General features: G+C 43.8%; 1 protein-coding gene across 2 annotated transcripts in view; it reads left to right on the top strand.

The window, feature by feature from the left end:
• Crtam (cytotoxic and regulatory T cell molecule) overlaps window positions 1-10,475 on the top strand; it is a 28,522-nt gene extending 18,047 nt beyond the window's left edge. The window contains exons 7-10 of one of the 2 annotated variants that reach the window (XM_036191606.1): window positions 2,567-2,650; window positions 5,745-5,888; window positions 8,280-8,366; window positions 10,345-10,475. In XM_036191606.1, coding sequence (XP_036047499.1) covers window positions 2,567-2,650; window positions 5,745-5,888; window positions 8,280-8,366; window positions 10,345-10,475 — 446 coding nt within the window. Of the gene's footprint in view, window positions 1-2,566; window positions 2,651-5,741; window positions 5,889-8,279; window positions 8,367-10,344 lie in introns of both variants that reach the window. The other variant, XM_036191605.1, reaches the window with a different exon arrangement.
• The last annotated feature ends 3,539 nt before the right edge of the window (window positions 10,476-14,014 follow it).

Here is a 14,014-nt window from a genome sequence, read left to right as displayed (position 1 = left end):
CTTGAGCAGGATGCTTAGCCTTTCTCAGGAAGGCGTGCATTCCTGCATGTGCTCTATAATAATTCCACCTGGTTAAGGTAACTGTCTTCAGATCATTACCATGTTCATAGTTTTCAGTCAGATCACATTTTTTTTAAAACTCTGTGTCCTGAATAATATTGAAAGCTAAATGTTTGGGGATTTTAAACACTGAAAAATACAATGTGTACTGTACAGATTTTTTTTTGAAGAGTGGTGGAAATTGAAAACATTATGAAGTGGGACAACCACATCCTTGCTAGAATAATCCAATATTATTAAACGTGTTTAGAGTCTGGTTGTTTTTAAATTGCCTGGCAACTCAATTTTCTGCTCTGCATTCTCATATACAACCTAGGATTTAAGAGACATGGTCTCTAAAATTCTTCCCAGCTTTCAATTTCTGCAGTTTTATTACTGTTAATAATACCTATTTTGAGAGCAGGAGGCTTCATTCCCCTCGGGGCCACACAGTGGCGCTGTGCAATGGGTTGATAAAAAAAACAAAACACTGCCCCCGGGGAAGAGGGAGTTAGAAGCATTGACAACAAAACTCCAGAGAAGCTCTTTCTGTTGCAGTTCTTCTGAAAAGCCTCGCGGTTCAGCCTGTTTCTAAAAGAGGGGCGTCCAGACTTCAGACTGACAGCTGAGACTCTAAGTGTACACAAAGCTTTGGGCTGTGCATTTCTACCCACATTTCTCTCCAGAAACCCCGGATGCTGTCCCAGGCCCTCTTTGTTCAATGGTTCTCTTGAAGCATCCTATGGGCCTCCTCCCTAAACATTCTCTCTCAGGAAGGAAGCATGGAATAATGACTTTGGTTTAGGTTCCCCAATCAGAAACCAAACTGGGAATTTCCTGGTTGACTCCACTACTCAGTGGCTTCAGGACTAGGCCCTTGCTAACTGCTCAAAGCCTGTTCTCTCAGAGCTGAGGTGAGATACCACACACCACATGCACTATAGCCTAGTACATAGTAAGTGTTCAATAAAGGATCGCCTTTACAAGTAAGACGAAGGGAAGCTGGCATTTTGTTACTATTTTTGCAAGAAACTGGTACCTTTTTTTTGTACTCTTTTTTTTTTTTTTTTTTTTGAGCTGAGGATCGAACCCAGGGCCTTGTGCTTGTTAGGCAAGCGCTCTACCACTGAGCTAAATCCCCAACCGAAACTGGTACTTTTAAAGCAAAATAAGACAGACACAGAAAGACAAAGGTCGTGTGTTCTTTTTTCATATGTGACAGCTAAAAAATGTTGACCTAAAAGTAAAAGCAAATGGAACTGTGGTTATTATTAATTGGAACTCAGAAGGGGAGGGATGGGGGAAGGGAAGAGGGGAAGGAGATTATAGGGAGTAAGTTCTGGTGTTCTGCAGCAGGGTAGGGTGACTGTAGTTTAGAACAATCTGTCACAGGGGCTAGTGGAATGGCCCCATGGCTAAAGTGCTTTCTGCATAAGCATGAGAACCCGAGTTCAGATCCCTAGTAGCCATAGAAAGCCCTGCACCCTACATTAATCTCAGCACTGGAGAGGCAGAGATGTACATTTCCTTAGGGCTCACTGGCCAGCTAGTCTAGTAGGTTCAATGAGAAAGAACCTGTCTCAAAAAATAAGACAGAGGCCAGGCATAGTGGCACATGCCTTTAAATCCAGTACACAGGAGGCTGAAGCAGAAAGGCCTCTGTGAGTTCAAGGCCAGCCTGGTCTCCCAGCCAGGGTTACATAAAGAGACTCTGTCAAAAAATTAAAAAAAAAAAAAAAAAAAAAGATGGAGAATGATTGAGGAGGTGCCCCAAATCGAAGTCTGTTTATCAAGGAGCCACAGCCACCAACTACCTGCCTGGTATATAGCAAAGAGAGAGAAAGAAGGGCAAAGCCACTTCCTTAAAATGAACTCTGTCTGCCCTGGAGAAATGACTCAGTGGTTAAAAGCACTGGCTGCTGTTCTGGAGGAACCAGGTTCGATTCCCAGAACTCACATAGTTACTCACAATCATATGTAAATCCAGGGGATCTGATGCCCTCTCCTGGCCTTCTTGGGTCCTTGGCGCTCACTGTGATGCACAGACATACATACAGACAAAATACCCATTCGTATAAAATAAATATATTTAAAAGGGACTTTGGGCTGGAGAGATGGCTCAGAGGTTAAGAGCACTGACTGCTCTTCCAGAGGTCCTGAGTTCAATTCCCAGCAACCACATGGCGGCTCACAACCATCTGTAATGGTGCCCTCTTCTGGCCTGCAGTCATACATGCTGATACATAATAAATAAATAAATAAATAAATCTTTAAAAAAAATAAAATAAAATAAAAGGGACTTGCTCTCCGTAATAGCCTTAGTCCTTTCATGTGGGTAGAACCTTCTAGACCTAAACTCCTCTTACAGGCCCACATGCTCATACCATCACATGGCAAATAAATGTCCACATGAGGTTTAGAGGGACAGTGGAGGCAGAGCAGTTATAGGATGAGTCACATATGTGTGATCTATGTATGTATCATGATATGTGATCTATGTATGTATCATGTCTTACTTACACCTTAGTCTCAATGATGGGAAACTCCAGTATACAAGAGACTGACGAGGAAGAGGAAGAACATGCCACTCAAGACCCTGACTTGGCCACTGGTGAGTGTCGCCCACTGCACTTAGACCCGATGTTTGGTGCTCTGCTCTCCTGGCTGTGTGTCCAGTGGTCCTTCTCCATTCCTTGTTTCCTGTGACATGTCTACCCTTATGACATGTCAATCACTCCCTTGCCTCATCCTTAGTTGTCTCCTGACTTCCTCATCTTCCTGGTCCTGACATTTTTGCTAACCACTACATCTCTACATCAGCCAATTAACTCTACTTCTTCTGAGTTCTTTTTCTTTTTAAAGGATTTGTTTTTAATGGGCACAAGTGTCTGCCTGCATGTTTGCACGTGTATGACATGTGTGCCTGGTACCCACAGAGGCTAGAGGAGGAAACTAGAGCCCCCAAAATAGAAGTTACCAATAGTTACAGGTCATCATGTGGGCACTGGGAGTCAAACACAGGTCCTCTAGAAGAGCATCCATTGTTGTTAACTGTGAAGCCATTCTCCGGTCCCTTTTCCTGAATTCCTAAATGTGGATGCTCTTGATTCCATTGCTCCACCTCATCTCTGTTTAAACTTTGGCATTTGGGGGTTAAACCCAAGATTTCACACATTCTAGGCAAGCTTTGACCACTGAGCTAGAGTTCCTGTGCAGCTTTCCTTAGCCCATAGAAAGTTCATTCATTCCTGAGCTGTTTCCTGCTACCTAAATGTGGAAGAATCCCATACTTCTACTTACAGAATGTCTTGCATCAGTTTCAATTCCATTCCGTGTTCCTTTTTTCTTTAAAGTTTATTACACAGTTATTGTTTGTTTATTTAGTTATTTACTTAGTCTGTTAATTAATTGTTTGTGTGTGTGGGGGGGGGTGTAACCCATGTGGCGGTCAGAGGACAAATTTACAGAGTTGGCTCTTCCCTTCCGCTGTGTAGGTCCCAGGAATCAAACCCAGGTCAGTAGGCTTGGCGGCACCCACCCTTACCTGCTGAGCCATCTCACCAGCTCATTCATTCAATCTTTAGTCAAGTGTCTTCTCTCCTAAGCTCAACACTGCTAAACGTCCAAGTAGCATCCTTTTTCACAAAACAGCTTATTCAAAGCATTGTGTATCCCAACCCTTCATTCCTCTCTGTAGATACAGAAGTAGATGCATGCACACATGGACACACATGTAGCCACCGATGACTCATGATTTCTCTTCCAGGTGTTTTGTCTGTGATCATAGTTACTCCCTTAATATAGGCCCTCTTCATCTTGTGGCTTCAGCTCTTCCTCTTATGGTCCATGCTTAGCACCATGGAAACACACCCTTGTACCCTGCACACCTGTGTATCAAACCTTTCTGGCTTCCCATAGTCTACAACATACAAAACAAGCTCTCCATCTGCATCAGCTGCACTCTGCTACCTATTTCTGCAGCCCTGCTTCTAGAAAGCCCCTGCAAGATACATGATGCTCTGAAGGCATCATCCTGTCTCAACACCCCTGCCCTGTCTATCCTTATTACCCCACAGAAGGAGAGGCTTCACCTTAGTGGTCCTACTTCTCTCCTAAGACTGATGTCTACATAAAGTTTCCCTGAGGCAAGCAGCCTTGGTGTCCCCACTTGTCTCTGAATTCCTAAACACACTATTCTATAAATACACATGGCTCTGGAAGTTAGCATATCTTATTTTTGTTTGCTTTTTTAATGTATTTATTTACATAGAAAAAATGATCCCCCCAAAGCATAAGGATTATGTCATAGGCGGGTTCAAAAACTGTAGTCTCCACATAGCCACCATTACTTAGTTCTGGGCTTGTTGGCTGAGGTGAAGGACATTTGGCAAAATCACCCACTAGTTAGAAGGACTTTTAAGAGCTCATCAAGTGTATCTCCTAAAGCCTTTACAAGGGACATATTTAGCCTAGCCCAGAAACATGGCATCATACTTTATTTGGATAGTTTTTTCCAAACCCCTTAATTCTCCTGTGTTCCTGAGCTACATTGTGCAGAGCAAGCATTCCTCAAAGCTACTTAAAATTTCCATACTGTAATTTAGTCAATATTCTTGTGGGCTTTCTCTAGAAATGAAAAAAGAATGAAATATCTATGTCATCAAAACACACACACACAAAAAACAAACAAACAAAAAACACTTTTCAAGGGATCCATGAGATTGATGTGTCTCTATTGCCCATGTGCTTGTTCTCAGAGGACTGAGAAGCATGCAGTGCATGACTTCTGGGGAAAATCTGGCCCATCTCCTGAGCTGAGCTGTCTTTTGATCCAAACTGCACTGGAGAAGTGCAGCATATATTCCTTGTCCTGGATGCATTTCCCCATTGCTGTGATAAAACATTCTCACAAAAGCAGCTTGAGGGAGAAGGGATTTATTCAGCTTACAGCTCCAGGATATAGTCTGGAATTGTGGGGAAGTCAAGGCAGGCACTTGAACCAGCTTGTCTCACTCATACTTAGGAGCACAGTGAGAGTTAATACATGCTTGCCTATTTCTCAGCTTACTTTCTTTGCTTTTCTACACTCCAGAACCCAACCCAAGGAATGGTGCCATCCACAATGTGCTGGGTCCTCCTAGTCAATTGATATAATCAAGACAATCTCCCACAGACCAACATGATCCAAACACTCCCTCATTGAGATGGTCTGTTTGCAGGTGATTCTATATTGTGCCAAGCTGACAATTAAAGTTAAGCATCACAGTGCCAGGTGGTGGTGGCACACACCTTTAATCTCAGCACTCAGGAGGCAGAGGCAGGTATATCTCTGTGAGTTCAAGGCCAGCCTGGTCTATAGAGCTAGTTCTAGAACAGCTAGGGCTACACAAAGAAACTTTGTTTCAAAAACTAAAACCATAAAATAAAATAATTAGGCATCACAGCGAGGTGTGGTGTTACATGCCTTTAAACCCAGAACTAGGGAGGTAGAGACAGGTGGGTCCCTATGGGTTTGAGGCCAGCCTGGATTACATAGAAAGTTCCAGGCTGGCCAGAGCTACATAATGAGACTTCATCTCAAGAAAAGAAAAAAGAAGAGAAAGAAAGACAGATGAAGACTAACCACCACATTCCACAATGACCAAAACCAGAAAGAAAGCCACAAAACCAAATTGCCTAATACCCTGTCGTTCTCCTCCCAGAAGCCAGTGCTCAGCACATAGGCCTGGAGAAGAGGAAGAGTGGTATCCTGCTGCTCATACTGGTGTCCTTCCTCATTTTCATCCTCTTCATCATTGTTCAGCTCTTCATCATGAAGCTCCGTAAAGCACACATGATATGGAAGAAGGGTGAGTGCACAGAGAACCCGGTGAGGTCCCTAAGAGCCTGTCAATCAATGCTCCTCTCTTAACTGCTGTGCTGACTAGTGAGGGTGTCACTCATTTGCTTTCTAGCAAACATAGGCTATGGCTTTCCAGGGAGCAGGCTCGAGGAGACAGAAGCTGAAGTAGCTATGGGAGTTGGTGCTGAACTGTAGATGCTCTTGGTGACAAAACACTGAGCTAATTCATCTGTTCACTCAGCGAGCCTTCACCGAGTGCCCACTGCATGCCAGGGACCATTCCCAGTGCTGGGGCTATGTGAGTCTACAGGGCAGGAGATCCCTGTCTCCTCATGTTGTAGTTATGGATAAAGGCCATGCTCTAGTTATGGATAAACATCTGATGCCTTTCATATTTTGCAAGAATGCGCTGAGTTCCACTCATCAATAAGACACCAGCCATTTCCCTAAGTATTCTAATGAAAGAGTTACCATTACACAAAACAATAACAATCACAATAATAATGTAGAAATAAATCAAAATAAAATATCTAGTATAGAAGGGCCCTAGTAAAATGCATATACTCAACACATAACAGAGCTTGACAAGGCCTTAGAAGTTATTCAGAATAATTCCATAAACGTATGTAGGATTAAGGCCCCTCTTCATGAGGGTGTGAAGACTGTAAAAGCTGAAGAATGGAGAGGAGCATTATGAAATGCTTCTTCCGCATGTGCCTTGGCTATTGGCATCATGAACACACAGCACCTGCATAGGAAGGAGCTGCAAACACACAAAAAGACATGATGATGGGGGACTGGATGGAGGAAATATGAGGGTCAGCAGGAGTAGGAGGAAGCATGAGAAAGGGTAATGGGGGTAAATCACAATACATTATACACGAATCAAAAACTTAAAAACTAACTTCAAAGAAATTCTCTCTTCAATGTCAGCTAGTTGTCTAGCCCTGAGCCATTGCAGCAGCTGTCTAGATGACTGTCTAGCCCCTGACATGTCATGAGTCTCTATCAAGATGTGCTATAAAGATAAACTACCCAATTTTGAAAAATCAATCCACACACTCAAACTCGATCATAATATGGTATTTGGGGTATACCAGCTAACTAAAATGTATTGTGAAATTAATATCTCCCTCCCCCTTTTTTTGACTGTAGCTGCTAGAGTATTTTAAGTAACTTGGGTTATAGTGCTGCTGGACAAAGCTGATCTAGACACATACGCCCAAGGCCTCTGGTGACAGAAAATTCTTTATACCAACTCAAGATACTGCATCTTTGAATATCTCTGCCTTAAAAGCATCACTCTTGACAGCTTAGTATGAGCTTATCTAGACAGATGGCATAATAACTCTTTATGGATAGACCCAAAGGGGTGACTAAGAGAGGGTAACGAGGGGAAGATAAATAGCATGAGCTTTCTTCCATATGCAGAAAATATATCTTACATAAACACTGAAGGAGGAGTAGAGAGAAACAGTGGGAGGGGAAGAGATCTAAGGGAGGGGTAAATGGAGTGATGGTGGGAGGTAAACATGAGAAGACTACAATGATACATATGTATCTTAGTTACTTTTCTATTGCTCTGAAGAGCTACCATGACCAAGGCAACTTATAGAAGGAAGCATTTAACTGGGGACTTGCTTACAGGATCAAAGTGTGAGTCCATTATCATAGTAGGGCGTGTGGCCCCATTGCAGGCCAGCATGGTGCTGGAGAAGTAGCTGAGAGTTCTACATCCTGATTTGCAGGTAGAGATAGAGAGACTGGGCCTGGTGTGAGCTTTTGGTGTCTCAAAGCCCACTCGCAGTAACTCCTCCCCCAACAAGGACATCCCAATGCTTCTCAAATAGTTCCATGCCCTAATGACTAAGCATTCAAGTATATGCACCTATGCAGGTCATTCTTATTCAAACCACCACAATAATGCATGAAAATGTCATAATCAAAACCCAACATTTTGTATGGTAACTAAATCAAGTAAAAGATAATTTGACATATACATACATATATATGTTATACACACAACACACACAGACACACACACACATATGCCCAGAGACATGGTCTGACGTTTCATTTGTGCAGTAGGCAAATGGCATAGTATTATTTCAGAGTCTCCCATTAAGGACTGGCCACCATCATTCTGTTAGGGCTGCTGTAGCTGTTCCTTTCTGAAGGACAACGCTTGCTTCTATTCTGCTGTCATTTGACCTCATCTCCTGCAGTGCCCCTGGGAACCCTGAAAATGCTCTAAGAGGGCATCTTGAGCTAACGAATACATGACGTATGGGAAATCATGACAGGTCAACAGCAGCCAGGCTGTTGCCTTCTTCAAGCATCCATTTCTAACGATGCCTGCAAAGTCAGAAATTAGTAATGCAATTCTCTTTTCTTACAGAAAGTGAAATTTCAGAGCAAACTCTAGAAAGTTACAGGTCAAGATCCAACAATGAGGAAACATCTTCCCAAGAGAATAAGAGCCGGAGTAAGTCAACGCGTGGCCTGACACTAGGCTATCGAGGTTCCCTGGGAGTTGCCTAGGGGAAGTGGAGGAGGGGAGAGAATCAAAGTTTGATTTGACCTGGTAGACTTTCATTGGATTTGTAGTACTTAAGGAAGCTTACCTTTCAAAATGAAATGGTAGTTAAATTCATGTAGTAGAAAGTCCTCCACTTTAGGAAGGCCGGCTCTGACTTTGTTGTCACACCCAGGGTCCCTGTGTGGCCTGAGCTGCACAGCATCCTACACAAAGACTCGGCCAATGAAGCCCCTATGCTTTGTTCTGTTAGTCAGTACACAACCAGGTTCATTCTGCATCCTTGAAGTCTGTCACGGAGCCTGGCACACATGGAGAGTTTGGTAAATTTTCATTGACTGAATGAATTCAAGGCTTAATTAATCTAAAGAGAAATATTTGGGGTCTTTTGAATGACTTCATTGCAATACTTTAAGCAAAATAATGGTGGAAAAGACCCTAAAGGGGAAGGAGAATGTCTGGGTGTGGGTGGGTGGATGGGAGTATGGGTCTGCACATGCACACATGTGTATTGCTGATTTAAAAAAAAAAATCTAGTAGACAGAAGCCAGGCAGATCAATAGCACAGCAAGAATTTCATACCTTCTCCCTGCCGTATGTCCTCCATGCAAATTTATTTATTCTACCTGCCAAGTGTTACAAGAAATGTACTGAGCTTTGCTGCTTGGTTCCATCTGTTTGATGGAGAGTTTTTGTGGGAGCTGGTCTCTAAAAACACCTGTGCCTTTTTGTTTAGGTTTGACTTTCCAAGGTATGACATAGAGAGAACAGGCTTTTGTAGGGAAAGAGACACAGTGGCCAGATGACAGGGAAATGTGTGGAAACAACCCACCGGCTAGTGGGCTGTGAAACACAGGTGACTGGCATTGGAATTGGTGTGATTTGTATAAATGCCTGTGGCATTTTTTCCTGGGCTAGAGGAAGGTTAAACAGCTGAGGAGAATCGTGAGCTCTAGTAGAGAAAGGAAAGCCCTCACCTCAGTGCTGAATGAGCAGGCGTCTTCACAGTTTGGTTTTAAAGAAATGGAGTGGACGGCTGCACTCAGGACTCCCTGTGCAGATGGAGACCTCAGGAGCATGCCATCTTCATAGACAGAGGGATTTTCTCCTGGACTCAGATCTCCATTCTCTTCCTGTGTTAGTCAAGTTTGGTTTGCTTTTTCACTGCTGTGGCAAATACCTGACAGACCAAGGGAAGAGGAGTCTATTTTAGCTCTTATGTTCAAAGGTCTCAGCCCACCATAGTGGGGAGAGTGTGGTGGAGCGGGACAGTTCACGTCATGGCAGCCAAGAAGCGGGCAGAGAAAGAGAACCCATTTCCTCATTAGCTTCCTCATTCTCTCCTCCTTTGATTCCACCCAGGCCGGGCCCTGGTCTCATTTGGTGCTTCCCACACTCAGGACGGGTGCTTTCCCCCTACTTCACCCTCCCTAGAAACAACAGATACCCCCCCAAACCATGTTTTACTGATCTTCTAGAGGTTTGTCGATCCAATCAGGTTGACATTCAAATCCACTGTTCTCCACGCCTCCCTGCCTCAAACCCAGTGCAGCAGCTCTATTGTTTTATGCTTTCCAAAAGATCAGTGTGGGGCCAGCTCTAGCTCTAGGCTTTGAGAGTTCTGCCCCAACCTAATTTCCCCCCACAAGCCTTGTTATTTTCTAGTAAGTGATTTTTCTTAAGGCAATGTATCACTTTCTGAGGTTGATAGGTAGCAAAAATGTCTATGCATTTTATTTCAGTTTGATTAACATATTGTTTATGTAGAGAAAGTTTTTTAAATTAAGACACAACTATTTATTTAGAACATTTACATATGCCAAATGATTGTAGGTTAGGTTTTACAACTAAAACATGGCCTCCCAAGAGCTCCAAATGAGTGGGTGCAATGGTATTCAAAATCATCTTGAATGTGTTTTTCTTTCAGCTTCTCAGTCTAAGCGTTGTATGAGCTACATCACTCGGTTATACTCAGGAGCCAGAACAAAGAGGAAGGAGAAGGCGCAGCATTGGAAACTGGAAGGCAAGAACAGTCGTGTCCCAGAGAGTATCGTTTAAGTGTTCCCTGCCACAGAAGACAGGATTTCAGGGCAGCTGGATAAGGCCCTGGAAAGCAGCATAAGTACTGTGGCATGAAAAAAATGTCCATTGAGTACAATTCAGGACAGCGTCCACTGAGCCAGTGCAGCCACATGAGGACCAAGCCACAGACAGAAAGCTCCTCGTTGAAAGAAAGGCATCGAAAGAACCTATTATAACTGACACTACTTCAGAACTGGAGAACTCTACTAAGTCTTTTGGATCAGGGTCAGTATGACCAGTGAACATCTGACCTCGAAGGGAGCAGTAGGCTGCAGTTTTTAGACATGGGGCTGTATCGGAACTGTTTAAATTTGTTTAAAACCTTTCCTTCCGGTCAAGAAGAACTTAAGGATGCGAAGCACCCAAAGAAGACCTGAGATACCAGAAGCTCGCTTTCAAGACAGGCTCTCAGAAGGTGCCACATGGGCAATGGGGGGAAATGGGATGTCACAGCATGTGATGGACATGAAGACCCAGAGAATTTAACTGCCAGTTTCTTAGGTTGACTTGCTATCCATGTGCACCAACCTGGCAGACAATTTCTTTTAACCTGATTACATCATGACAAAGCATGTCCAAAAAATCATGAGTTTAGTTAACAGATTGTTAAACTCGTAGTGGTGTTGGAACCTTCTTTAATAAAGATGACCAGAGTGTGTCTTTCTGGAGGTTGTTGTACTTCTTGATTCTCTGTGTAAAAATTATTAATAACTCTCTTTTTAAAAAAAAAAAAAATCAGTTTGGAGGATATAGCAAACTCTGATGCTCTATGAGGCATTTCTCTTTATTTGGATGTGAGAAAACCAATTTCAAAGAATCACATGAACACACCCATGCACACATCCATGCACACAAACATGCATACACACATCTATACCACGAATGTGTTATCACAAGGAGCAGCTCCTCTTGGTTCTGTGCCTCCTGTGATCATGTTCTCACTTAACATTTGCAATATTCTAGCGAAGTGTATAGGCGGCACAGAGGACCTTCCTCGCCTCTCTCAGAGTGAATGGACCTGATGCTCATCAACCCTTACACCCTCTGAGTACCCCAACAAAGACACGCATCACCACAAGGAAATCATCTAAGTCAGGAAAGCAGCATGGCTGTCTTTCCACTCATGGTCCTTGGATGCTGTAATGGTGTGAATGAGATGTAATGGTGTGAATGAGAATGGCCACCATAGGCTCGTATTTGAATGCTTGGTCCCCAGTTATGTTTGGGAAGGATTAGGAGGTGTGGCCTTGTTGGAGATGTGTCACTGGGGATGATGGGCTTTGAGGTTTTAAAACCCTGCATGAGGACCAGTCTCACTCTGTCTATGGCCTGCAGATCCTGTAGATCAAGACATAAAGCTCTCAACTACTGCTCCAGGACCATGCCTGTCTGCTTCCCACCATGATGATAATGGACTAACCCTCTAAAACTGTAAGCCAACCCTCAAATAAAGGCTTTCTTTTTATAAGAGTGGCCTTGGCCAGGATGTCTCTTCACAGCAATAGAACAGTGGCTAAGGCAGACACCACTCAAGCCTTCCCAATTGCCCTAACTGTCCTGAGGGCCCCAATTAGATTTTCACTCCGTCTTCACTTCTGTTTGTTTGGAGTTATTTATCTGTCTTGTTTTTCTTTTCATGACCTGGGTGTTTGCAGCACAGGGTAATTATTTTATAGAGCAGTCCTCAGCTGGGTGTTGTTCAATGTTTCTTTGAGATCAGGTTCAAGTTACACTTTCATTGGACTCTCAAGGGAGCTCATTGAGTTTTATTTTCTTGTGTCTTATTTATCCCACTTGATTTCTGAGAGATGAATTTTTTGTAACCCTAATGCATTTGCCAATTGATCAATTTCCTGCCAGTTCTGCCACTGCCCACTGTGCTTAGGATGTCCTTCCCATCAAAGGCTCCAACTCTAATTTCTGCATTTCCGCCCTCACTTCCTCCATGTGGAGTCTCTGCTCACTAACTGTGTAGGACAGACCCATCGGGTGGAGGAAATGGGCTCAGACCAGTTGCCAAGGCATGCACATAACATCCTTCCTTATGAACCACCCTGGAGTCTGCCTGAGGGCCTAGCAACAGGTGCTGTCAGAGTTCCTGGTCCTGTCCAGCCAATGAGGAACAACCATGCAATGCCACCAGATTATGACACAGACTGGGTGCTGGGAGGAGGGTATATAAGGCCTGCCTCCTTACAAAATAAACAAGTGTGTTGTTTGCCTTCAACTGACTCCTGGTGTCTGTGCCGTTAATGCTGTGCCTTCTCATCTCCTCCCCCGATTCAGCAACAACTAACTTTGGGCTCTAACACCTCACACCCTGTGGCCCCTCTATGTGGAACTATTTGGCATGCACAGATACACACATACACATTGCTATGTGGTGTCCTTCTCACCCATTCAAGTTGACATTGTGGGCAAGGGTAGCTCTCTCTGGGGCACTGCCTCCTCCCTAGGATGGGCCTCCCAAACCCTCTCTGGACCTCCACATATTCCTACTCACACTTTCATAATGCCTGCTTTGTCTTCAGGATGGAACTGTTTGGGAAGAGCATGAAGATAGGAGGTTGATGGGAGTAAGTCAGGAATCCTGCTTTCCATGGGAGTTTCAATGTGCAGAGCCATCTAGATCTGGCATATCGTTCATAGTTTTGTAGCATCTCTGTGTCAGTCATTCATCAAGACACCAGTAGTTTGGAAACAATTCAGAAGGAAGCACTCTTACCCCAGAGGTGGTTCTTGTCACGGTCAATTAAAGGTGTGCTGGCCATCTTTGGTCTATGCTTGCAGCTAATCTTCCCACTTCCTATGACTGCTTCACTTCTCCAGATCCAGTATCAGGAACCAAGTGAATGTGCCAATGATTCAGCAACATGCAGAGTGGAGGAGAGGACTTAGCCAACTGTCAGAACCCCTAAGATGGGGATCCCCAGTTCATTCCCAGTGGCTGGTGTCAGGAGACTTGGGGTAGGGTTTTGGAATCAGTATTTTGTAAAGACACTACTGCAACCTGGCAGAGGAACAGTAGTGGAGCACAAAGAAAACATTTTCAAAGCAGAGATGAACTGTCAACACCATGGTTGAGGTGATCACAGCATCCTAATCATCACTTTAAAGCATTCATGCAAAGATTGCATAAACTAAGGGTAGCACCTAGATGCCAGTCCAAGCCTATCTGGCCTCAGGACCATGCCCTCTTTATTGCTGTAGTAAGATGACTTTTGGGGGACATTTAAAATGGAATGAGATGTTGGGAGCTGTGTTCAGTATCTTTCATTTGCCCTAGGAGGCTGATGATTTGGGCTACATCAGTGGTACCCCTTTCCATCTCTCTGGAGATAATGTGAAGTATCAACAGGTAAGGAGAGCACAGGTGTCCAGGGTTGGTGGGACTGAGCACATTCTTTAACTAGAATGCCTCTCTGGTCAGGTGTTTTGTTTCTCTGGAATCTACCTGCTTTTTTCTTCACACTAAGTGGGCACTGGAGGATCCTGTGCAACCTTTATTTCCCCTC

Source organism: Onychomys torridus, chromosome 7 (genome assembly GCF_903995425.1).
Source record: "Onychomys torridus chromosome 7, mOncTor1.1, whole genome shotgun sequence".
In the NCBI taxonomy this organism is placed as follows: Eukaryota; Metazoa; Chordata; class Mammalia; order Rodentia; family Cricetidae; genus Onychomys; species Onychomys torridus.
The sequence above is the reverse complement of the archived record's forward strand: the minus strand, read 5'-3'. Positions and strand labels throughout refer to the sequence as shown.